Raw genomic sequence first — 24,821 nt, forward strand, 5'->3', positions numbered from 1 at the left:
TCAATGGGAGGCGCGGGCAGAGCCAGGGCGTGCGGCAGACTCGGAAAGAGGGCTTGGCATGCTCTCTTGACCAACCAGAAGCCGAAAAGAATCCCCTAGCGGTGGTAGCGAGAAACAGTTCTGAGCCGATCGATCATCGAAGGTCTATGTTCGTATACGGTTTAAATAAGTGCGTAAGAGTGAAGTGTAGTAACTCTTTGTGGTTGAAAATAGGTTGTACGTGTTGTTTCATCATGATCATGCAGAAAGATGTAAGAAACGAATGCGCCGCTCAACTCTGTTTTGCGCGGACAGAGTGTGACCGCTCTGACGGCAGATTCCCGGCGCTCGGCGTTTGGCGTAAGGATTATGTCGATCTTTCCGCTAGTCGCACTCTTCCACCATCATTTTAGATGAGTGTGATTGAAACATCACGTGTACCATATTTTCAGCCATCGAGAGTTACTCCATTGCAGTTATCAGGTCTGTTTCTCGCGACCACCACCAGGGTATTATTTCCGGCTTCTGGTTGGTCACATTCGAATTTCTGAAGACGCCCTGGAACACGCCCAGCCCGCTTTCGGCCAATGGCGCCGCTTCATTTGTCTCCTATACTTCCCAACGAATGGCCAAACTCTCTACATATACGGCTCTGAACGGAGGCAGAGCTCTGAACGGAGGCAGAGGACAGAGCCGACCGAAGAGAATCGAAGCAGACCCTACACCAAGCCCTACACAGACTCTACATCGTCATCTCCAGCGATCATCTCGTAGATTTCGGCCGTCCAAAACCATAGAGTTATGTACTTTCCAAAACATAAATGACCAGTAAAATATAATTTACAATTCTTCTACCGGTCGCTTGGGAGAGTTTTTGTTTCACGCAACGCGTTTCTATTTTTTATTTAATTTAATTGGGGTGTAACTAGTGTCACCTGGTAGCCACTGTGGTCAGTCACGTTCAGCTCCGCACCGCACCAACCGCACCGCCACCGCTCCATCCATGATCCACTCCATCGCCTCCGCGCTCTTTCGCAGTTCGACGAGTTCGGTCTCAGTGCGTTTGGTGAACCACAGACCTAGACGCCCTGCTGCTGCATGACTGCGTCGACTGCATTCTGTACCGTTTATCTTGGCTATCTCGTATACTTGCAAGGGTTTTGCAACTTTCGCAAGCAAGCCCTTTCTCCGCTTCCAGAGAGGCCCCGTGATTTGGTACATGGGGCCCGGCGGCACAGCGTGCGGCCAGTGCGGCTTTCAGTAAGATGTCGCCGTTCAAATCGAGCCGTCGTGAAACTGGCGTTGATAAATCCAGAGCGAAGGACTCGGGAAGGAAGGATCATCGCGTCGTCGATAAAATACAGGAGCTCAAGCATTTCGACACTTTGTACGTAACTCGGAGCTTGTCACTTCTGCCCTTCCATAGCCCGCATTTGGTGACTTGACGTTGACAGAACTTATCAGGAAAGGATTTATTTTCCTTCAATTTTAGTTATGGGCAAGCGCCTCCGGGTTTAATTCAAGAAGAAAAAGAAAACCCAGAGGACTGCATTCCGGATCGTCCTGAAAACAAAAGTGCGAGAGAATTTCTTTCCAAAGCACCAACGAAGGGGCTATGGATGCCGTTGGGGAAAGAAGTGAAGGTGATGAAATGTAAGCATTTTGACTTTTTATTTCTTCCACTTCCTAGTGTGTTGAGGAATAACCGTGATCTGTCGTGTTAGGCTGGAGGTGCAAGGCGTACGGACACAGGACCGGTGACAAGGAATGCCCGATGTTCCTGAGTGGAAACTCCGCCAGTGAACAGTTCAGATTCGTAAGCGCAGTGTGCTTCAATATTTGTGCTATGTGGCTGTAATGTGAGGCTTGATTTCCAGGTCCACGAAGATCCAATGCACGAGTTCCTGAAGGAGAGCAAAGAGGATGAAAAGCAAGAGCGGTAAAGTCTACAACGATTTGTCTCAGTAATTCAGGTGAAAAACAGCTGTGGCAAAAAAAGGGTAGTGAGAAAGCAAGTGTTTGTGAAGGTAGCAGAATACAAGGAAATACAGGGTGTGTCAGAGGGATCGATGGCTGTTTGAAGGGACGGTATAAATCGGCTTCTAAGTGTATCAAGCGAAAATTTTGCACAGCGGCCATGTGTGCATTAAGGGTACAAAAATTGAACTAAACAAACTTAGCTGAGTAAAAATTTAGAAATAATAAACTTCAAATCCCTACCTACGGCGGCCATGTGCTAGGCAGAGAAGTTGGCGGGTTCAGACGTTTTCATATTCTGGTGAAATGATTGCCTTTGTGTTTAATCGTTTTCTTGAGTTAAGATCTCCGACGATGTCCATATGTCTATAATAGATGCAGAAACTATCTGGGGCTCTCACTGGATGTGTTTTCGTCTACACAAGATGAAGAAATTGCTCTGGATTGAATGCTCGATTGTCTCTATGATCGTCATTATGTTCCGACACCCGACATGGTCATCGTAAGGTCGCTCCCCTTCTATGGTACCCCTTCTTGCTAGGCACTTCAATTACACCAAGTGCAACACTGTCCAGGCGCGATGCCTACCGTGACAAGTTGCTGACGATCGCTTCCAAACAACGTGAAGACGACACCATCATCATTGTAGCCCTACCGTGCTGCTGCGTTCAATTGGTACCTGTGTTTACGAGAGCTAAGGACACTGCTTCTCAGGCGCTCATTACCGGTGCGCGCTGTGGTTATTGGCAAGTCTGAACTTCAGTCTGAACTGCACCGCTCGTTTCATGCAAGTAATACTCCCCAGCATCTACCCATTCTCTAGTCATGGGTGTCAATCTCTCTCTGTACTGCACTCACATCGGTCTTTTTTGTCGCTGGTTCAAATCAACAACAATATTGTTCAGCGGAGGGGTGCGATTGTTTGGATCGTTGATATTCCTTGCGTTTTCTCTTAACCCACGACTCAGTTCTTTGTTGTTGTTTTGTCTGACGTGTCAATGCTGTCAGGTGACGTGGAACTTAATCCTGGCCCTGGCAAAGCCAAACTGGATGCCATTATGAAGTGTCTTGAAAATTTGACGCAAACTCAGGAGTACCAAACTGATAACGCCTCGAGATTAGGCCGAATTGAAGCTGACGTTTCACAAATACAGCCGAGAGTAAATTTGCTTGAGTGTGAAGTCTCTGAACTCTCCAGGGCTGTTGAAGATGCATCTTTACTGAAATCGGACCTTGCCCCTGTCAAAGCGGAACTCCAGTCTGTTATCGCACAACAGAAGCTTGTTGAGAATTTAACAGCAATGGTGGAAAACTGTAAAAATTATTTGCAGAGGAACAATGTAATAATGAAGGGCATTGCAGAAGAATCCACAAAAACCCAAGAGCAGCTCCAAACAATGGTCAGGACGTTCTTGTTTGCAAATATTAATGTCTCGCTGGGTGTTTTCGAACATACTCACCGACTAGGGCCGCAACAGCAGGACTTTTATCATCCAATCATTATAAAGCTCTTAGACTTCCGGGACAAAATGGCAATGTAAAAGAACGCTTTTAAGCTTAAATGCCTCGAGACCAAGGTGTAGATAGAAGAGGACCACTTTCCGAGGAGACGCATGGCACATAGCAAGCTCTGGGAATGTGGTGCGACGTTCTGAGCTAACAAGACAAGAACAAAACTTGCTTACGACAAGCTGTACGTGGACAGCAAGGTATTTGTTACGACTTTTAGACTGAAAGTGTAATTGAAAACCTAGCCGCAGCATGCACTATTGACTAACTGCCACAAGGTCACCCGAACATGTCTCCGTGCCTATCAATCTTTCTTTTTACAAATTTTCGCAGTGTTTTTAGTAAACAAGATATTTTGCTGAAAGATGTGCACATGACCGATTTTCAGGTTATCTCTTGGAACTGAGACATGGTTGAACAGGGACACACCAAGTGAACTGCTTTTTCAAACAATCGTATTCTATCATCGTAAAGATTGCTTTGACCGCATAGGAGGCAGTGTCTTAATTGCCATGGACGGTTTACAGTCCTTTGCTGTTTAAGTCGCCACTGAACTTGTGTGGGTCGAACTGAAAAAATTGCACTTAAAATTTGTATTGGGAGTATGTTATCGCCCTCCTAATTTTGAAAGTGGCTGTTGAAAAACTTGGTGACAACTTTGAAAAGCTGTTTGCGACATATCCAACCAGTGTCATTATTTTGGCTGGTGATTTTAATTTCCAAGGTATAACGGGAAGGACTGTACCGTTTCTCCCCCATGCAGCAACCCCTCAGGGTCTCTAGATTTGATTAGCCTTCTCTCTGCATTCGGATTGCATCAAAGTGTTCTTGAGCTGACACGTGGTGATTCAACATTAGACCTGTTTTTTCATAACCCATCCTGAACACGTCTCTTCTATACAACTCCTATCGCAAGTTAGTAACCGTGCCCTTATAAACATCGCTTTATTGGTCAAAGTTCGGTCAAACAAAGGTCATCCAAAACAATCCGGGACTACCCAAGAGTTGACCTAGAGGGCTGAAACTCTTTTCTTCTTAAAGGCCGACCTACAAAACCATTTTCCGCGGGAGAAGAGGTTTCCTCCTTGCCACCCAGAAAGGAGGAAACCCCTTCTCCTTTCCACGGAGACTAGCTTCCGGACCCGCCCTTTTCAGGGGAGGAGGAGGAAGGAGTGCGAGAGGGGAGGGAGCGAAGGTCGTTGGGGAGCACTTTCCTACCCTGCGGAAAATGGTTTCGTAAGTCGGCCTTTAAGGCGTTTGCAGGCTTTAAAAGCATGTTCAATGATTGGTTTGTTGAAACCAATTGGACCTTATTCAAGCAAGCTTTGCTTAACTCCGCGAATCAGTGAATTTAAAAAAATATACTTTCCTTAAGCACATCTCCTCCTTGGTTCTCCATAAAAATTAAATGAATATTAAATAAAAAGAAATGTTTATACCGCAAGACTGTGCGGTTAAACAAAGAGGCCATGTGGCTTCATTTTCGAGCGTTCTCCAAAAAGTGCAAACATAAAATCGAGGTAACAAAACAAATTTTTCAACGACAATTTGCGGAAACCTTTAATTGAAAACCCAACGAAGTTTTGGTCGATCATCAGTTCATCAATCCGAACCCTAGAGGTGCCAACCTGCCCACCTCCAATTCACTAGGTAACTTGCTATCCCCCTCAGTGGTTGCTTCTAATTTCAATACCTTTCTTGGTGAAATGTTTACTCGTGAAACTTTCCGGCCCCAAGCTTACCTACCAGGGGGCCAGGGGGGGGGCTTATGGGGCTTCAGCCCCCCCCCCCCCCCCCCCCTCGAAGTCCAGCTGGCCCCACAATATACACATGCATTTTGACCCTCCCCCCCTTTCCTTCTCCGCACCCCAAGTCGTGGACATCCCAGGTACCTCGACTTCCCCCGAAAAAAAATTCCTGGCTATGCCACTGTTACCTATCTCTGAATGTCTCACGCCCATGGAAGATGTTTACCTCTCAATAGAGGGTATCATGAATATCACCTGGTGGTGATGGAACTAACTCCCGACTCTTAAAATTCACCAAAGATACGTCCGCTGAATTTCTGTTCCTAATTTTCGAGCAAGCTCTTAAATCTCCCAACTGCCACCTGACTGGCTAAATGCGAACATGGTCCCCATCTTCAAATTAGGCAATTTAAATTAACTACCTATTTACAGGTATTTATCATTGACTAGTGCTTCATGTAAACTTTTAGAGCATAATGTCACATCTGAATAGCCACAGCTTGTTGTTCTCCAATCAGCATGGTTTTCATAAGAACCTTTCTTGTATTACCCAACTGTTTGAAATTAGCAATAATCTACATACTAATCTGCATTCTTCTGAACAAACAGACACAGTCTTCATAGGCTTTTCAAAAACCTTCTACCAGGACCCCCATAACAGACTAATATTCAAGCTCACATATCTCAACATGAACAGTAATGTTGTCTCCTGGATTCTAGCTTTCCTGTCACATCATACTCAGTCTGTGATGTTGGTAATGCCGTTTCCCCTCCTCTGAATGTCATATCTGGCGTCCCCCAGGGTTCTGTCCTAGGTCTGATACTTTTCCTAATTTATATAAATGATATTGCCTCTTCATTAGCCTCTATAGTCCGATTATATGCTGATGACCTTGTGCTCTATCAAACTATTTCTTCCATTGATGACTGGATAACCTTGCAGCAAGATCTAGAAGCATTAACAGCTTGATGTCATTCATGGCTCATGACCATGAACCCGGATAAATCTTAAAAAATGTAATTCTCAAGATCGCAAAACTAAGTTGCTTTTTTATATTCTTTTTCATCTGGGGATATTGAGCAAGTGGACAGCTTTAAATATTTAGGGGTGTACCTCTCCGAAGATTTATTATGCAAGAGTCATGTCAAGTACATCTGTTCTAAAGCTAACGGAACATTAGAATTGTTAAGAAGGCATATTTTTCTCGCAAACTCTTTTGTTAAACGTTTTAGCTTATATTATGCTAGTAAGAAATAAGCTGGGGTACGCTTCAGTGATATAAAACCCTCATCGAAGCTATTTAATTAACCATATAAGCAACCAATTGTCCAAAATCATGCTACTCGTTTTATCACTCTTAACTACTCGTGGAGTAGCATCTCCTTAAAACAATCCATATCCCTACAAACTTTCGACACTCAAAGAAAATGAGACCGGCTCTTTTTCATGCACAGAGTGTACTACAACCTGTGGTCTCCCCAGACTTTTATTTCTCCGGCCCACCATATTTCTTCTCGCCTCGATCACTCCTGCAAGGTGGAACTCGCTTTTTTGCAAAACCAAAACATTTAAATGCCCACCCCTTCCATTATGCATATCAGATTGGAATAGCCTATACTGAAGCTCGGTAAGTAGTAGTAATTATAAATGTTTTTCGCATGCGATTTCTAGAAGCAAATATTTAAACAAAGCAATACTCAGTCCAAAAGAAAACAGAATAGTGCAAAATGTGTGAACACGTAATATGAGCAGAGTTCCTTTTTGAGCGGAAATGAATCAACGATATAAAACTATTATTTATGCTGCATGTAGCGCTCGAGGCATAGGAACGGGGGTTCGCAACCCTGGGATGTTCGCGGGCTGTGTCCCAGAGAGTCGCGGGCCGCATATTTGAGACCTCTGCTTTGAGGTAATTAAATGAAAATGAAATGAAAAATCAAAGGTGTCTGATTGGCACTACAGTCAACAGGTGTCAGCAGTGCTCTTTGTGTCGACAAGGGAGGGAGGGAAGGGGGGGGAGCTGGGGCTGGGGCTGTCGGCCGTAAAGGCACTTAGTACTGCATTTTTCAGCATCAGCTTCAGTGATGATGCCACTTTTGTCGGTGGCTTGTTTGTTTTGGGTGTTTCTCTCCTCATTCAGGCACATCATCCAGCGTAGAATTGTAAAGGAGTCCGGAGGTTGCCGCCGAAACGTCGGTGGACCTCTTTCGTTTTCTGGCCTTCCCATTACCAAAGAACAATCTTCACTCGCTAGTTCGGAACTTAGTGCACCATGAAGATGACTTGCACCTCAGAACAGCACAAACAAAAGTTGCAGAGAAGAAAAGATATGTGGTAACAACCAGCAAGTGCAAGGCAGACAACATAAAACCAAAAATAATTGTAAAAAAAAAAAAAAAAGGAACAACGAGATAACACATGTTTTGTTCTGGCTCAGAAACGTCTGCTATTGCCGAGGTCGAGGGAAGCGCCCGTCATGGCCGCCTGTGATCTTGCGTGTCGCCATCTGTTGACTGTTGTGCCATCCAAGCGCCTTTAATTAGCAGACTGCTGCCGCAGGTAGGGATTTCAAGTTTTTCATTTCCAACTTTTTACTTGGGTGAGTTATTTCAGTGAAATATTTGTACCTTTAATGAAGATTTTTCGGCCACCTCTGCATAATATCTTGGCTCTATACGTTCAGAGACCAATTTGTGCAGTCCCTTCAAACAGCCATCAATCTCGACTCATCCTGTGAAATGCACAAGGAAGACTGATACACACAGGTTTTGCAAAACGGGGAGGAAGCAGAGGAACAAGCTTGACAAACAAGCACTGACTCGTAACTGATGACTCGCAACTGCAGGAGGCAAAAAGCATGTTCTGCTAGTCTAAGAATCTCGGCTATTGGCAAATCTTAAATGCTAAATTGTCTTGCCTGTTCAGCACAGTTGTCTTTCTGTGCTGTTTTTTTTATGTTGTACCGCAGCGAAGGCTAGAAGCGCGAGTTCATAGCGTTGGCAGCTGCCCTTAAGTCACGAGAGCTTGTGCCGCCGAGATGTGCCCCAGAGCAAGGAGCTCGCGCTTGTAGCCTTTGTTGCGGTACATCATAAGGTGAAACAGAGTATAGTGGAGTTCGCTAAATTTTTTCATGGAGGTTTGATGTTAACCCATACACTTTTCCAAAAAGTGCCCCTAGGCAACCGCCATGTTGCTGATGCTGATGCAGGTGGTGCGACTCTCACACAGTCTATCAACTAGAAATTTTCTGCCACTCTCTTGGGCTGTGGAAACCCGCTCAGCGCGATTCTCTACCTATGTTTTGCGGTTTTGCATTCTACGTTTTCTGGCCCCTCTTGAAAGTTTCCACTTAATTTTTCTGATGCATGCTGCATACCCTTTCTGTGTTATCTTCCACCGTGAGGAATAGGGCTGGTAAGTGCCTGCCATTCAAGCATTTTTGCTCGACATTCATGGGAATTGAAAGAGGTGAAGGACGTCGAACGGCCCTCGTTGCGATTTTGTGAACAATGACAATTGTTGTCCCCCCCCTCCCAGAGATAATACGCATAGAGTCCTCAGTCATCTCCAAAAATAGTTGTCCGGTTTGGGGTGGGAAACGGGTAAGTCGCATTCGTTCCTTTGTCTTGGTGCTGTTGTGAAAAAAGGAATCTCCCCAAAACGTGCCCCAAAACGAAGTCATCTCGGATTCCACCCGATTGTCAAGATGTGACTGCCGTCGACTGTGACTGTCGTCGATTGTGACTGTGCTATTTGAGATCTTTCTCAAATAAATTATTTTTAGATAATGGTGCATCGTGTGGTACACATAATATATTGTTTGAATGTCTTTCGGCTATCTTCTGTTCTATATTATTTTCTACAGCTAAGCGCTTTGTCCTTTGAAACGTGGCTAATCGGGCAGCGCCAGCAAAACTTGTGAAAAAAAAACAACGAAAACTAACATTTTAGTTGCGTTTGTTCTGTCACGCAAGTACCCGACAAAAATAGTCTTGCAGATTTTTTTTTTGTTTTTTAAAATGTGATACAATGCCTTATCAATGTCCTCGGGAAAATACATGCACCATGAAACACAAAATGCAGTGGGAAAAGACGAGAATTTAGCCGCCAGCAGTGTTTGAAACTGCGCCCACACAGTCTGAGCGTATCGAAATCACAGTCCACTCAATTAGGGATAGCAGGGATGCCAGTGAGAGTCTAGCCTCAAACCCAGTGACTGTGCTCGTAATCGGATTTGTTGTCCCTGCGGTTGAGTGGTTTTTTTGGAAAGCTGTATATGAGCAAATTGCACTAAATGTCAGTGTTGTGTATCATAGATGCTTTTGCGCTGGGTGTGTGCTTCGTCAAAGGCCCTTGACTCCAACCAAGGTTATAGAATTGGCAAAGCTTCCTGAGCGTTCACTATACATAGAAGAAAGTCACGTGATCGCTAGCAAGTCGCTGGAACTGTGTGTGATGACCACCCTCCCCAAACGCCCATCAGCTGTGCCATACTACTTTAAACTAATTACCTTTTTCAGTTAAAACCTAATTCTGAAAAATTTATTTGGCAAACTTTCGCTTAAACTGAAAACTCCAGACCCTAACCATAAGCTTGCACCCTACAGGTTTTCAGCTTTCGTCTCATGAAGTGTCATTTCTGTGCATTATTTTAAACCTCTAGCCTGGACCAAATTCGCAAAACATTAAAGGGGCACTGACATGTCAGTCATCTTTTTTATTATTATCCGAAACGATTGAAAACGATGCCTGGACATTAGCCTCAAAATTCGAAACTTGGGAATTCAGTGTTTGTGAAATAAAAAAAACAATATTTAAATGCTGAGTTTGAAGTTCCCCTGCATTTCGGGCCACTGCTGTGATGTCAAATATTGAGCCGTCCTGCGAGTCGCGAGTCGAGTGTCTCTCGGGCCTCCGAACCACCGTTGCCGCCGCGACCCCAAGTGTTGTGTTCACCGGTGTCTCGCGAACAACCGGTTTCCTCTGTGCATGCCGTGCCGCCTATCACTGCGAGCAGACGACGCTTGACTTTTGAGTTTGAAGTTCTTTTAGGGCCCTTTCAGCGATCTCAAATTCTTTGAAACGGTGTGAAGTCGAAGAGAACGCGCAGTGGACTGTTGTGAGCGACGTGAGGGGCCACGTCTCGCCGGTTCTGCTTGAAAGGCTGCCCCGGCGAAGTCACAACCGAAACTATGATACACAGACACCAAACCCAGTTGTTTTGACCGTTTGACGATTTCCTTTTCAAAGTCTGAGAGGTCATCGGGCTTCTAAAAAAGACCACTTCGTCCGATTCCCCGATTCACCGATCATTCTCTGCTACATGCGTCGAGCGCCACCATGTTTTTTGAGAGAGAATACAAATCCAGGAGGTGACATCACACCGGACTCCGATTTTTGGTATTTCAGTAAGAAGGGCCTTAGTATGTTCGCAATTGTGTTAAAAAACATGTTTTACGAATGCCGTTATTAAATGTTACAGAAATGTCGCCTACAAAGTTTCTAAATTTATTTGATGTATGACATCACAAATTAAAAAACAGCGAGGAGGTGAGGAGCGGGAGAGAAGGGCGCCAAAGTGAAAAAGGTGCACGCGCACGGGGGAACATTTTTTGTTGCATTGTATTTTTTGCGTGTGTATGACTACAACTTGCATCGTTTTAGACAGAAAAAAAAAAAAAAAACGACCTTTGGGGTGTCAGTGCCCCTTCAGATCACAAAAAAAAAAAAAAAAGTTTGCAGTATGCATGTGTGCATTATTCACTTGCCAGTTTTGTTATTCATACTTGAAGTAATTTACTTATGGCCAATTCGTCTGGGCCTGCATAGCACTGGTGCAGTGCAGTTTGTGGTACAGGGAAGGCTAGAGGGGAGAGGGGAGCTTCTTTCCCGTCCCACCAGCCTTCCGTGTACTAAAGTGGAAAGAGCTTGCTGCACTACATGGGTGTGGTGTGCCCCAGACGAATAGGCCATTAGTGACTGCACAGCAACTGTGTTCTACTTTACTGCAAATTGAATGGCTGTGAAAGCTGCAGCTCACATTGTCATATAATCAGGCAGTATGGACAACCTCTATGGTAAAGGGGGCTTGTATGCTTTACACAGTCAGTCGTATAAGGCACTGAATGTCGCACTCTCTGTAGCAGCCCATTCTGTGGGCAAGTTGACCACGGTGGGCACCTCTCATTGGTATGCAAAGTTTGCATTGCAGAAGAGATTGTTAAGGCAGTCACCCCGAGTTTCAAATGGAGCGCCATAGCTCCACAGCACCACAGCATAAGACCTACCTTGGCCGCCCCACGGCGGCCGGTAGTATTAAATAAATAAATAAATGTCACTGGTCGGGAACATATTGAAAGTTTTGTTTGACTTTCTACAAAGTTAAAGCAAAAGAAAATGTTAACAAATGTAAACATAAGGGGGCTTTTGCTTCTGTTTCCTCTGCTTCTGTACATTTGTCTGCATGTTTTGGCATTTGGACCTGATGAACCAACTAGCCCAGCTTTCCATCTTGGCTTCCCATAATCTTATTGCTGCGACACTAAAAGCTGTCCAAGCTTAGTAGAGTCAAGATTGTTTGTTCTCTTTAAAAAATGGATGTGACCATTCATCTGAGGGTGTTCATAACTCATATTGTTCTAAGGGAACACCTTTTGATGTGAGGACGGATAAAAATATTGAAAAATAAAAGTTCCCCGGTCCACTCCCATGCAAGCATTGCGAACTTAAAGCCAATTAAATGTATTGAATAGGACCACACGTCAAACTCTATATTTAGATAAGAAGTCAATTGAGAAAAAAAACTATCTAGCTGGCCACAACCGAAGCAATGGCCCTGCATCAGCAACATTTATTTTTAGTCTTTTTTTTACCTCTTGGCTTTTTTTTATTTTTTGATCAGATCTTAAATTTGGTATGTTGTGTTTGGTGTTCTATGGGCCAAAGGCAGAGATGTCGGGGAGGGGCTGGGGAAATGGCGGACTGCTTGGTTGGCACCTCAAGAAAAAAACGTAATTAAAAAGATAGCAAAACGGAGGAAGAGATAGAGGTTATGAAAGGCTGGTTTGCGATTTTTTGCATTCCTTTTTATTGCCACTCCTTGCATTTTTCTTGTTTTCTCCCCCTCATATCTCTCAATCAGCGGACATCGGGTAGGACAGACTATAGACGTTTTGCGTGTCATATATGTATTGCCCTTTATTGTATTCTGTTGGGATATCATCCAAGGGTTAGCTCTCCTTCAAGATTAACTCTATTTATCTCTTCATATTAGTTTTTTTGTTTGTTTGTTTTTTTCATTGCGAGACCTAGGGTTTTTCCATGTTTATTATTCATAGTGTTTTTTTTTTTGTTTTTTTTTTTAGCTTGTGTCAGTTTAAGGGAGCAGTGAAACTTCTCTGCCATGATTTTAATTTATCATTATTTTAACCTCTGCATGCAAATTCGCTTATTGTAAAATACCAAGCTGGCATTTGGAGATCATCTCGAAAATCTGGAGGATGAGTGCTGGTTAGGTCCAGGGGCAAAAATGCAGAAGGGGCACATGATAGTGTGGGCATCACTGCTTTGCCTTGGAGGTGCTCAAAGAAACAGCTGATGAGTAGAAGCATCTCAGTTTGATAGTTGGGCTCAGAGGCCTGGAGTGGGCACTGGATATGTCCTTTGCTTAGTTTTCAAACCTTTCGAAAGCAGCAGGTGTGTGCTTATTGTGACATGAACACGTGCTCAGCATTTCATGGTACAGACTAAATTGTTCCCTGTTTTGATGTGGTTTGGGCCTTGAATGAAAAGGAAAGTGACATCTTTGTCTGCCTTAGCTTTTGTTTCATACTGCTGCTTTAGTCAATAAATTGAGAGAAAAAAAAAATTTATGAACCTGAATTTGGTGTGAAACAGGACTGGGCACAATCAAAGATGCTTGCATCTTTGATTGTTGTAAACGTTGTAAACGTTTGTTGTAAACGTTTAAGCACCTTGTTTTGGGTAACACTGTAAGCAGAAATTGGCAGTGACCTTTACCTTTAAAGTGCTTGAAATTCAGTTTTTAGGAGCAATTGTTTGAAGACAAACAGTCATTCCTGGAGTAAAGTACCTATAGGCCAACATGCTGTTTACAAGCAAGCCCGCATTTGTCCACTCGAGGTATGGGCACTGTGCATGTTTAGAAACCAGATATGCATGAAGTAAAGCATCTGCGCATGTACCATGTCAACAGCAGAGCCACCGCGGCAACTTGACGTCGGAGCCGCGTGTTGATCTATATTTTTATCAGGTTTGGGGAATTTGAATTGGTGTGGCACGTTACCAGGGAAAGGGAAAGAGGGAAGGGAGGCAAATCGGGAGGGACGGCAAAGAAGGGTACTGCAAGAGGGGTGATGGGGAGAGGGAAAAGAAAGAGGAAGGAGGCAGATGGGGGGCGGAGGGGGAGAGTGCACTGTAGGAGGGTGAGGAGAAGGATCGGGAGTGAGTAGGAGACTAAAGGGAGTAGAGAAATGGGGAGAGGGAATCGGTGTGTCATGGGGATGTATATTTCCCCTGCTAAATGTAGCGTGGAAACTGATTTCGTATGTCACATGACCAAGGAGGGGGAGAGGTAGGGAATTGGGAGTAAGTGGGGAGCGAGGGGAAGGGAGGCAGGTGAGGGTACCTGGGAAGGGATGGCGAGGAGAGTGATGGGGAGAGGAAATTGGTGTGTCACGTGACGTATATTTCCCCGCTAAATTTAGAGGGGAAACTGAGTTCTTGTATAGGTCAGGTGACATCAGGTCACATGATGTTGATTTCCCCTGATAAATTTAGTGGGGATGCTGAAATGGTGTATAGCTCACGTGACTTCAATTTTCCCACTGTGTAAAGGTCTTGTGATGTTTGGTCACATGACATCAATTTCCTCGCTAAATTTAACGGAAAATGCACGGACGGATAACGGACGGGTGGATGGACCAAATTTGGATTGGGGGGTTCCATTATAAACCATTTCATGCTTTAAAAATGAAGCGGTAAGGGTGTAGGCTACATTTTTAAAACACTATCATGCATTTTGCACCAGGTCTGCCCAAGGAAATCTTCATGAATTTTCTGCAGTGCATTAACAAACCATGTATCGCAAAAGGCTCCAACTTCACTGCAAGGTAGCCCCGGCAGTGATGGCAGGATGTGAAAGTTTCAGTCAAGTATGTTACCTGAATCAAAAGTTTGGAGCGATTTCCTGAAAATATTTATGAAAAGTCACCATCCTCCATCAGTATCAGATGCACTGTCTGGTACTGACATTGTGATTCATAAACGTCATTAGCTATCGCTCGCTTGCATGACAACGCAAGAGTGATTTCCACTCATGTTATCCTGTGGAATTGAAGGCTATGAAGGTCAATGAGCCGCATTGTTTAATAGCCAGGCTATGTATGTCTGCTGCCGAGGAAGGACGCATCCCCATGACTAAAAATATCCAGAAAATCGCTTCTATCTTTTGGTTCCGGTAATGTATTAGTTTGAAGTTTTTGCATACTACATTCACCCCTTGGGCTACTTTAGGTAAAATTTCAGCATTCTGCAATAGGTGGTTCATATATGCCGGTGGTTTCAAGCTCACTTGAGCGTGGGGGCCAGATAGCAGACACTGGGAAGGCCGAGGGCCAACATTAGACAAGGCGGGTGGGGGGAGGGGAGGGGGGTCAAAAGATTTAAAAGAGAAAAGACCTCGGTGCTCTATGCTTTTTGTAAACTCAGTTTCGCTAGTGACATTTTTAGATTTGATATGTTAATATGAGTACTTTGGGCCCCGATCTGATGTGAGAACAATAATTAAAATGACACCACCCGCCATTGTGGTCACATTTTTAATAGAACAAGAGAGCAAGTACACTGTCATTCCCGTTGCTCAATTCACTCAGGAATTAACCAAGCTCACCATGTCTCTAAAAAACCATCTGTTATTTAACAGTTTTTGCTTTTCTGGTGATTTCTATTACAACACCCTTACTTGTCTTTTAATGGTGATATTTTTTTAAGGCGAGAATCCCGAACTCGTGGATTTATCTTCAGCAGTTGCTCCTACTGATAGAGAGTTCACGCAGAGATGCATCCTTAAAAAAAAAGAGCTCGTGCTTTCAGCCTAGTAGCGGAGTCGTTGTACGTTACAAAAAGCTGGGAAGCCAAAGATAAAGCGAAACAAAGGGCAAATAAACACAGATAAGTAGTAAAAACTATGTGAATATGTTAAAAGAGCGGAGCAACTTTTCGAGCGAAAATGAATCGGCGAAATGAGATCACAATGGCGCATGCCATTTCTAGTGCTCGAGACATGGGAACTGGGACTCGTATCCGGTTGCCTGCAGGCTGCGTCCCAGCTAGTCGCGGGCCACATGCGGCCCATCGGCCACGTGTTTGAGACCCTTGATATATGCACTGCAAATATCCCTTGAACGTTGTCTCTGGCTGGCACATTGCATTGCTATAGAGAGAAGTCATACTAACCATCTTTAAAATATGCACACCTCTGAAAGCCAGGCAGGCTCTCTGCATACCAGCACAACATGTAATAGCATTTCTGTGTAATGATGGCAACTTCATTTCAGTCTGATTGTTTTGTATAGCTGTTTTGTTGCCAGTTGGGTGCATAAAGATCTTCAAATTTGCAAGTTGAGCACTTTCAAATCCTCAATATGTGCTTTTTAAAACTTCCAGCATTCGGCAGCTTCAAGCACTACTGGAGGAGTCAACAGACTCGGACAGCAGCACGAGCTCCTCAAGCAGCAACTCGCAAACGGAAACGAAAAAGCGGCGTCACAAGCACACACATTCCAAGCACAAGTCAAAGAAGAAACAGAAGCGACACCACAAATCCAAAAAGAAGCAGAAGAAGAAATAAGGATTTGTTTCGCTTTTATACATTTCACTCCAGTTCTTTCATGTCTGATTGTTTTCATAACTTAATAAAAAAGACAATATTGGAATTATTTGAGGTAATGTCTACATTTGTTCTTCATTTTGCTGGCATCGAGCAGAAAATTGGCGCACTGGAGCAAGAGATTGGCACACCAGTTCAGATATTTTGTAAAACATTTGTTCCATTTTATTACATCTGTTTTCGTGAGGTACTGTATTTTCTCGAGTTAGAGCACTATATAGCTCCTTCGGAGCAGAGTAGCGCAATCTAGAACGCCGCCTCTCGGCGACTAGCGGCGAACGCCCGGAGGTTCCAACTGTGGTCAGAAATGAATGGAGAACGTGAGAAAATCGTTGTTTCTCCAGTATTGTGGGAATGTACGGAATCGCAATCATTTTTGACATAATAATGGAACACTTTAGAATAATTGGCGCTAAGTTTTGTGCCCTGCAAGGACCTGACTTTTTTTTTAAAAATTGCCTGAGCGGCATCATGCAGCAGACGACACGGCGGCGTCACACCATTCACGTGACCCGCTCCGGCCAACCCGAAAAGCCCATCTCCGCTGCGAGCAAAAATCGTCTGCTTCAAACGCCATTGCCTTGGAAATTACCTTCTCAAAATTTGCACACGCATCCGATATTATTAAAACTTTGATAAAGTGTTTAGTGCTTTACTAACTTCACGGCAGACTAGTTTTGAAAAGTGTGAACTCGCCGTTCATTTTTTAATCAGCCGTGTTGTGTCGATCTCCATGTATTCTCCCATAGGGCGGGCCGCCTCCTGGAACCCTGAGTACCACGTGACCCGCGCCGAGCCGCTCTGTCGGCCATGTTGTCGGCAAAACACGGGGTTCAAAGGATTGCGCTACTCTGCTCCGTAGGAGCTATATAGTGCTCTAGCTCGAGTAATATCCACACTTCTTATGAATGAAGCCTTTGCGTCTACTTGCCTGCAGAACACACATACAGCCAATCATTGCGTTCTGCATAAAAAATACAGCTAATAACGAGGTTGAGAACACAATTCTCCATAAAAATGTGATCTGAGCGGATAGAATTTTCGCGTGAAGACGTTATCTCTGTCCCGTAAATCGCTGCCTTTTTTACTGCCGATCGCAGTGATTTGCTATCCCCGTGCTCCATGGGGAAGCAAGCCCACAGGCTTTGTTCATAAACAGTGCGGCTAATACTCTAGCAAATGTAGTGAATGTAGCTTGTAGTGAAAAACAACTGACTTAATGGGACTGATTGAATGCAACATTGTCCCTATGCAACATTGAAGCATTTTATTTAAAACCTCCTGGCTCTTCATATTTGTAGTGGTTTCTACCCAGATATATATTGCTACATTTCACCAAGATTCGAGCATTTGCACCAAAAGTTTATTTTTATTTTTTAATACCAAAACTGAAGATGTCGCGAGCCTGGGGACGACTATAGAAGCAGAATCCATGGGACTCCCTGGGGACGACTAGAAGCAGAGGCATACGGAACGGGCCCCACGTTGGGCGCCATTTTAATGTGGGTTTCTTTACGGAAGTCCCTCTACTAATAACCGCCGCCCGATCGGTATGCGCTCCGCCCGTCACCCAGGGAGTTACACACTGCAACGAGAAGACAGTGAATGGGTTTACTGTACCTCTGGGTTGCCCGTCGTCGAGAGCCGGCAGTCCAGGCCCGCCGACCGTTTGTTGTCGCCCGTCGATCAGAGCTCACAGTCAGGGTCCGTGTCCAGGCCTGGGGATCGCCTTTCCCACGCCAGCGCTGCGTAGGCTGGCTGCCCCGGGCTATCAATGCCCGAGCCTCGCTGCGGAACCACCCCGGGATCGTCATAGCCCAGGTCATATGGCCCGGGCTCGCCGTTTCCACCGGTCTTGCTCCAGACCTTGTTGGTGGACCGCTCCGGGGTTCGTTATGGGCCAGGCCAGGCAGCTTGGCTTCGACGTTCCTTGTCCAGCTACCAGCCTCGCTCAGCTCACACTCTCTCGCGCCAGCTCATCTCTTCTCCGCCGGCCGCCTGTCACGTGCCCCCTGCCTCGTCTTTCACCCCCGGCTCCCACACATTGAAGCATTTTATTTAAAACCTCCTGGGCTCTTCATATTTGTAGTGGTTTCTACCCAGATACATATTGCTACATTTCACCAAAATTCGAGCATTTGCACCAAGACTTTATTTTTATTTTTTAATACCAAAACTGAAGATGTCGCGAGCCTGATGAGGTTCGACGTTCCACCAGGTTAAACGATTATGCCATGCACGAAAATTGAAAACGAGTTGAGACCACCTGATAGAGGAGGGGTATAATATTTATCGGGGTATATTGTTTCATATTAACAAACTAACCAAATTGGGAGGTAATGCAATTACTTTGCAATTACTTTTCTTTGAGAGCTACCCGACTTTGTTGATGGGATAGCATTTTTCTGCACTGAAATGTATTTGTCCATTTCTTGTCTGACCATTGAGGATTCAGATTCAATGCGTGACATTTTACATTCATCACATTTTGTGCCTTTGTTTTACCTACTTAGTAAAACATATCAAATAGCGCAACAGAAACAAGGACAAGAAGTAAACAGGACAGGCGCTAACTTACCTACTTCTTTATATATGGGGCTGAGTTCTCAGAATGATATGAGGCAGTTTCGTTTTCAATACCACGAAGATTCTTACTGTTATTTTAATTAGGGCAGTCTAAAGTATAATAGATATTTTGTTAGGAGGCTTGGGAAGGATGTAATGGCTTGAACTTTAATTATTCTGGAAATACCCAACGTAAGTCGAGATGAGATATTCAATGTGTGTACACGTCACAATCGCATAATTTTTATTCCTTCTCCATCCTGACAATGGAACAGACTCGCTTTGTGAGGCATCCCCTGTACCCTCTGCGAGTGTTGTGGGGTACTGGGATTGACACACGGTGTAAAGGTATACAGGTTGTTTGAATTGAATTCAAACATATTTTTTTTTAAAGGTGGTGGGAGTGGAGTTCCGTCTTTACCATATATTTATCAGACTTAGCAGACATTAGATGAGAGGATTATCTTCATGATAAGTTGGCAAAATATTTAAAATTTGTTAATTAACTTTTTAATTATTGGTTTTAGGGGTTATGTTGGAATTGCAGTATTGACAGCAATTATTATTAGAGGCCAGGCCAATTTATGGGTCAAATTTTCAAGCCTTCATTCAATTTGATTAATTTCAGGGTGAATTCAGATTATTAGGAATGATGAAAGTTACAGCCTTGTAAGCCAGCTCTACAACATACTGCTTATCAACCTCCAGAATAAAGTGACTTCATTAGGAATTGTATTAAAGAAAAATAATAATTCACAACCAAATAATCTTTGTTTTAATGTGTAGTAGAATACATATAGTTCAAGTTAAGGTGAAAATTAATTGTAGAAAAGCAATAACACCCAAAAAGAACAAAACAATTTCACAAATATATTTGTGTTTAAAAAAATTCCGTTTTCATTATGAAGGAGTCAGCATTTTCAGATAACGAGTATCTTAACTTATTCCTCAAACAATTTCATCCAGGGTACCACTGAATAAAATCCTTACACTTTACGCAAGTTTTTTTTTTTTTTTTGGACATTAAGTAATAATTTAAGCTCAGTCTGGTTTTCGGAAGAATAAGTCTGCGGAACGAGCACTAATTCACATTAAGGATAAAATTGTTTAAAATATTAAAAACAAATTGTTTAATAGGTTTATTTTTGGACTTGGCCGATCTACAGAATCGTCTTCCGCCGGGCAGAAAACCGGTTTCAGTTTCCTTTTCTCCCATTCCCTCTTGTACTCTCTCCACATCTCCCCACGGGAGCGGGTCTCAGAGCTACTCCCCACAGGAAGGGGGAAGGTCTCCCTCACTTTTCTGGTTGCTCGTCGGCCTTTTAGAAAAGCATTTGATACTGTGCAACACGACATTCTATTTAAAAAGCTTGAAATCGACGGTGTATGAGGAGTTGCATTAAGACTAATAAAAACATATCTTTCAGATCGTTATCGATATATATATATATATATATATATATATATATATATATATATATATATATATATAGCATTTAATCTAATAACGTGAAAATACAACATGGCGTCCTTAAAGGAAAACTCCGGCCATACTCCGGCCAAAACTCAAAATGAAATAAATTACTGGTATCGCTGTAGTGACACAAAATACGACCCCAGCCTAAAAATTACGTCCGGGGACGCCGCATTCTCAACTAATGCCGATAATAAAAATGCCACCCGCCGCGAGCCGCTGCTCCTTGGCGGGCGGCCAGCCGGTTGCCGATCCCTAAAGCAACATTGGGCCGTGACGTCAGTATCGTTCTCTTTTTTTCCCATGGAGAATAGAAGGGTAGGAGAGGGCATGACGTCAGCCGCGTAGCCTCCACAAGCCATGCTCCCTTGACGCCTCGCCTCTTTCGCTATTTCTTCCTTACTCTCACCACATCACGTGACTGTAGCTAGCCTTCGTCTAGCTATGGTGTACTAGAATACACCACAGCCTAGCCTTCGATCTGATAAAACCTACCGGACGGATCGCGCGCAAGCCTGCAAGGAGTCGTCCTACAATCAACCATCCATCTCACACGTGACATGTCACGCGCACCAATCGCCAGACAGATCTGCGGTCACGCTGGGCACAAAATCGTTTAAACTTTTTATGACTAGGCTTCACCAATATTGCAACGTGCCCCCTCCTAGTACTTCTAACCTCCTTGTTTTTTCCTCTGGTCCAGGCGTTGCGCGAGTGCGCTTCTTTGACCCGCTACAACCGCTATTTCGGCTAGTGATTGGCGTGTTTAGCCATTGCTTTTATCTGTAGCCCGTGTAGCTTCGGTGTGGCCTTTTGTTTATTTGCTTGTGAGGACTCCAAGACTCGTTTTTGTGAGCAACTCGGTGTGCCCAAGACTGCCCAGTTGTTCCTCGAAAGATGCCGAGTACAACTTGTACCGCCTGTGCGCTACTCAAACAACCCGCTGCACAACCCGGAGGTGCCTTTTCACACGTTTCCAACGGACCGGGAATCGGAGAAGGTGTAGGTGAACGCTGTTCGACGAGTGGACTTTGGACTTCGGCTTTTACGCGCCCGAGGAAAAAAGAACGAAAAAAACAGACGTGTACAGCCCAGCACAGGTGTGTTCGGGCGCCGCGGCCCACGCCGAAGAACCTCAAAGCTTCGTGTCTGGGACTGACCCGCAGCGCGAAAGCGAGAGGGCCCCCAGTACTGGCAGCACGGCGTAGAGCAACGCCGCTCCATCCAGGAGCCCCGATGACAATTTAGGCCTAGCGACGAGTACGGTAGACCGCACGCATGGCGACAGCCGCCGAGTACGGCACCGGACGAGTTCACTCGTTTTCCAGCCGCCAGCTTTTGTGTATACAAGCGACGAGTATGACATAGCGCACGCACGGCGACGGTCGCTGAGTATGGCACCGAACGAGTTCGCGGGTTTTCCAGTCGCTAGCTTTTGCGCACTAACTCTTGCTACATATGATGGATAACTACCGCGTATACAGAATTAAAACAAAATCAGCTTACCTCCTCTCTTTAGACGGCTAGCGCAACAGAGGCAGAATCCGCTCGGCCTGCGTACTCGCTGAACGAGAACGATCCTGACGTCACGTTCACATAGCGGCTGATTTCCAGTGTTGCCGGGGCCTCGAGCGGCTGGTTTCGGTTTTGTTGGCCGCGCCCCAAACAAAACTTTGAGGCGTCGATATCTTTAAAACTACGCACAATAACGAGAAAAAAATTACACCTTGCAATTCAGAGACGCTGACTGCACTAAAAACAGTCATAATCCCAAAATTGAAAATATGGAACGGAGTTGCCCTTTAAGGAAATATATTTAGGTACAAAAAAAAGTTTGTTTTTCTCGTTTTTTTTTTTTTTTTGGCTTGTCACTTTTGTATATGCATTGGGTGGTTTGAGGGCACAGTCAATAAATAAATAGGTGATATAAAAATTAACTTAAATGAGCTTAGGTAGTTGACGAATCTGAGCTTAGGGCTGCTGAACCGAAATTTGGATTTGCCAAAATAAGGCCGCAGAAGTGTTGAACTGGACGCTATAAACTCCAAAACATCACTCATACATCCATATCTCAAGCGGATGGCCGTATTTTTTGGAAAAAGAAGGGCGCGATCAAGCGAAGGATGTGACGTCATGATTCTCCTGGCACAGTTGAGTGTGAGGGGAAGCGGCCTTGCTTTTCTCCTCCTCGCTTCGGTTCACCTGCTCGAAAGGACGAAGGGAGGAGAGGAGGAATGAGAATCTCGACGTCACACGTCTCGTCGGCCTTGTTCAATCGTGCACTTTTCCAAAAATACGGTCATCCGTTAGAGACATCGCTGTATGAGTGCTGTTTTGAGGTTTTGTTTGTTACAGGAGTAGGGGTCAAATGACTAAAAATAAACCAATTATGCACTCTGAGGATAAACGAGAATTTACATGAAAAGAACGAAAGAGCTAAGTTCGACCGGTGACTAGCGCTAAGTCCACGCCCGGAGCAAAATCAGTAGAGAGAGACGATGACACAAGGGTAAATAATTTTAGATTGCAATCTCACTAATCGCATATCGTTTAGTGTGCCAAAAGAAAAAAAGGGTAGAAAGTCAAACGCCTGCTTTTCGGTACGGAAATTCGAAAATATAGCGAACTATTTCGTACCTCCTTTCCTTCGAAAGCTTTCCTCCTTTTCACTCTGATACATCCGCTGTACTCAAAGCACGTCAGCCTTCCCCAGCTCACGCATTGAACACGAGCACTGCGTCACTCAGACGTATACGCTCGTCAACGATCAATTCGTTGACGAATAATTGAATTCGCGTTCGTGGCCAATATATATATATATACATATATATATACCGGGTGTTTTTTTTTTTTTTTTTTATTCTTACAGATTTGTTTAAATAAACCGTGAAAGCTACACTTATGCAGTTTGTGCGAGTGAGTTTACGCCCAGGCAGACATTATGTGTGTGGCTAATGTTTGCGATAAGTCGGCTAATTAATTAAAAAAAATTAATTAACTTTTAATTAGTGAAAATAGACATATGGTTCCAGTTAGAAACTTGCTGAGCATCGTCCAAAATTCCTGAATGAGTAATTTCTAGAAAGACTTTGAGCGCGCGAGAAGCGCAGTAGTGCGCTGAATTTACCACTCGTGGAGCAGGTACAAGGCTGGGGCTAGATAAGAGACGGAAAAGTTGCGCGGGCACCTTACCGAAACCACTAGACTTGTACCTGCTCCACGAGTGGTAACTTTAGTGCACTACTATGCTTCTCACGCGCTGAAAGTCTTTCTAAAAATTACTGATCTAGGGGTTTTGGACAACGCTCAGCAAGTTTCTAATTCGAACCATTTGTCTATTTTCACTAATTAAAAAGTTAATTAGTGAATTTTAATTATTTAGCCGACTTATCGCCAAGATCAGCCACCTACATAATGTCCCCCTGGGCGTATAATTCACTCGCACAAGCCGCATAAGCGTAGCTTTCATGGCTTTTTTTTTTTTTTAGCAAATCTGCAAGAATAAAAAAACAAACACCGTTGTATATATATATATATATATATATATATATATATATATATATATATATATATATATATATATATATATATATATATATATATATATATATATATATATATATATATATATACATACGAAACGCATTTATTGTATGTACAAAGGGGATTCGTCACATCCTCTTGAGTAGCATCACATGGAGTGACGTGGAGGGGAAAGGAAAAAGAAAAGGGAGTCATACATGCCTCGCCACCCCCGAAAGACGGAGAAAGTCTAACAGGGAGTCGAGGATGTGCTTCCTGTGCTGGTTTGCGACGTCCGGAAGGGTCCAGTCTTTATATAATGTGGGTCTTCTTGCCTCTAGGGGACGCTTCTTCCACGCTGCTTCGCGATACCGAGAAATTCCAGCGCAGTCCCACACGAGGTAGAAACATGTCGCCGGGACCCCGCAGCGTTCGCAGTTGGGGTCAATGCCTGGGTCGTTCGGTTCTGTAGGCTTATAAAATCTGGCCTGCCAGATGGGCGTGATGGCCGTCTTTGTTCGGAGCCGCCTGATACTTACCTCCTCCCACCGGTTGTATTCCGACGGGATCGTAGAAGAATCTGGTGGAAGAAGTGAGATGAGCCTGAGTTTTCGGGCTAACCGCTCCTCTCTCTTTCTCCCGTCTGACCCGGTGGTATATCGGGCCTTTCGTCCTCTCGGTTACCTTTTACTTTGTCCTCGTCTTTGCGCTGTTTTGTTTTTAATTATGTCTGCATACCAACTAGTCCAAACTTCTACGTTAATAAACTACATTTCGTCCTGTTCTTGAGGTGCGAGGAAGGGGTCGTGGCCTTGTGAGTGCGGGGTATATGCGTTTAGCTGCGGCCTCATTCGCCCTCTCGTTTCCCGGGATGCCTTCGTGGCCCGGAATCCAGTTTATAACGACGATGACGTCGGGTTTTGATTTCTTTACAACGCTTCATATTTGGAGTGCGATCTCATTCTGCGAGCGGCATCGTTTGCATTCTCGGGGTGCTTCTTAATTACATTGGGTCGTTGGGGATTGTTTGTGACTTCCTTGACGGCTTGCAGTATTGCCAACAGCTCTGCCGTCTTGGAGCTGCTCGTCTTTTACGTTTCCACTCTCCATGTTTTGTTGCGGGTGGGTGAGCTCCAT

General features: G+C 44.2%; 1 protein-coding gene across 3 annotated transcripts; it reads left to right on the forward strand.

Moving 5' to 3' along the window:
* The first annotated feature begins 668 nt into the window (after nucleotides 1-668).
* Nucleotides 669-16,172, forward strand: LOC8036976 (retinitis pigmentosa 9 protein homolog). 3 transcript variants are annotated; one of them, XM_029981018.3, is made up of 6 exons: nucleotides 995-1,099; nucleotides 1,178-1,366; nucleotides 1,472-1,632; nucleotides 1,704-1,795; nucleotides 1,857-1,918; nucleotides 15,901-16,172. In XM_029981018.3, exons 2-6 carry the CDS (start codon nucleotides 1,245-1,247, stop codon nucleotides 16,082-16,084), a joined length of 621 nt encoding a protein of 206 aa, XP_029836878.1. In that variant the 5' UTR covers nucleotides 995-1,099; nucleotides 1,178-1,244; the 3' UTR covers nucleotides 16,085-16,172. The 3 variants fall into 3 exon arrangements, with proteins under 3 accessions (XP_042143456.1, XP_029836878.1, XP_029836879.2); XM_029981019.3 differs by adding an exon at nucleotides 7,652-7,773 and having other exon boundaries at nucleotides 995-1,366; nucleotides 15,901-16,024; XM_042287522.1 differs by having other exon boundaries at nucleotides 669-1,366.
* The last annotated feature ends 8,649 nt before the right edge of the window (nucleotides 16,173-24,821 follow it).

The sequence above is a fragment of the Ixodes scapularis genome, unplaced genomic scaffold (assembly GCF_016920785.2).
Source record: "Ixodes scapularis isolate PalLabHiFi unplaced genomic scaffold, ASM1692078v2 PGA_scaffold9__187_contigs__length_104089568, whole genome shotgun sequence".
Lineage (NCBI taxonomy): Eukaryota > Metazoa > Arthropoda > Arachnida > Ixodida > Ixodidae > Ixodes > Ixodes scapularis.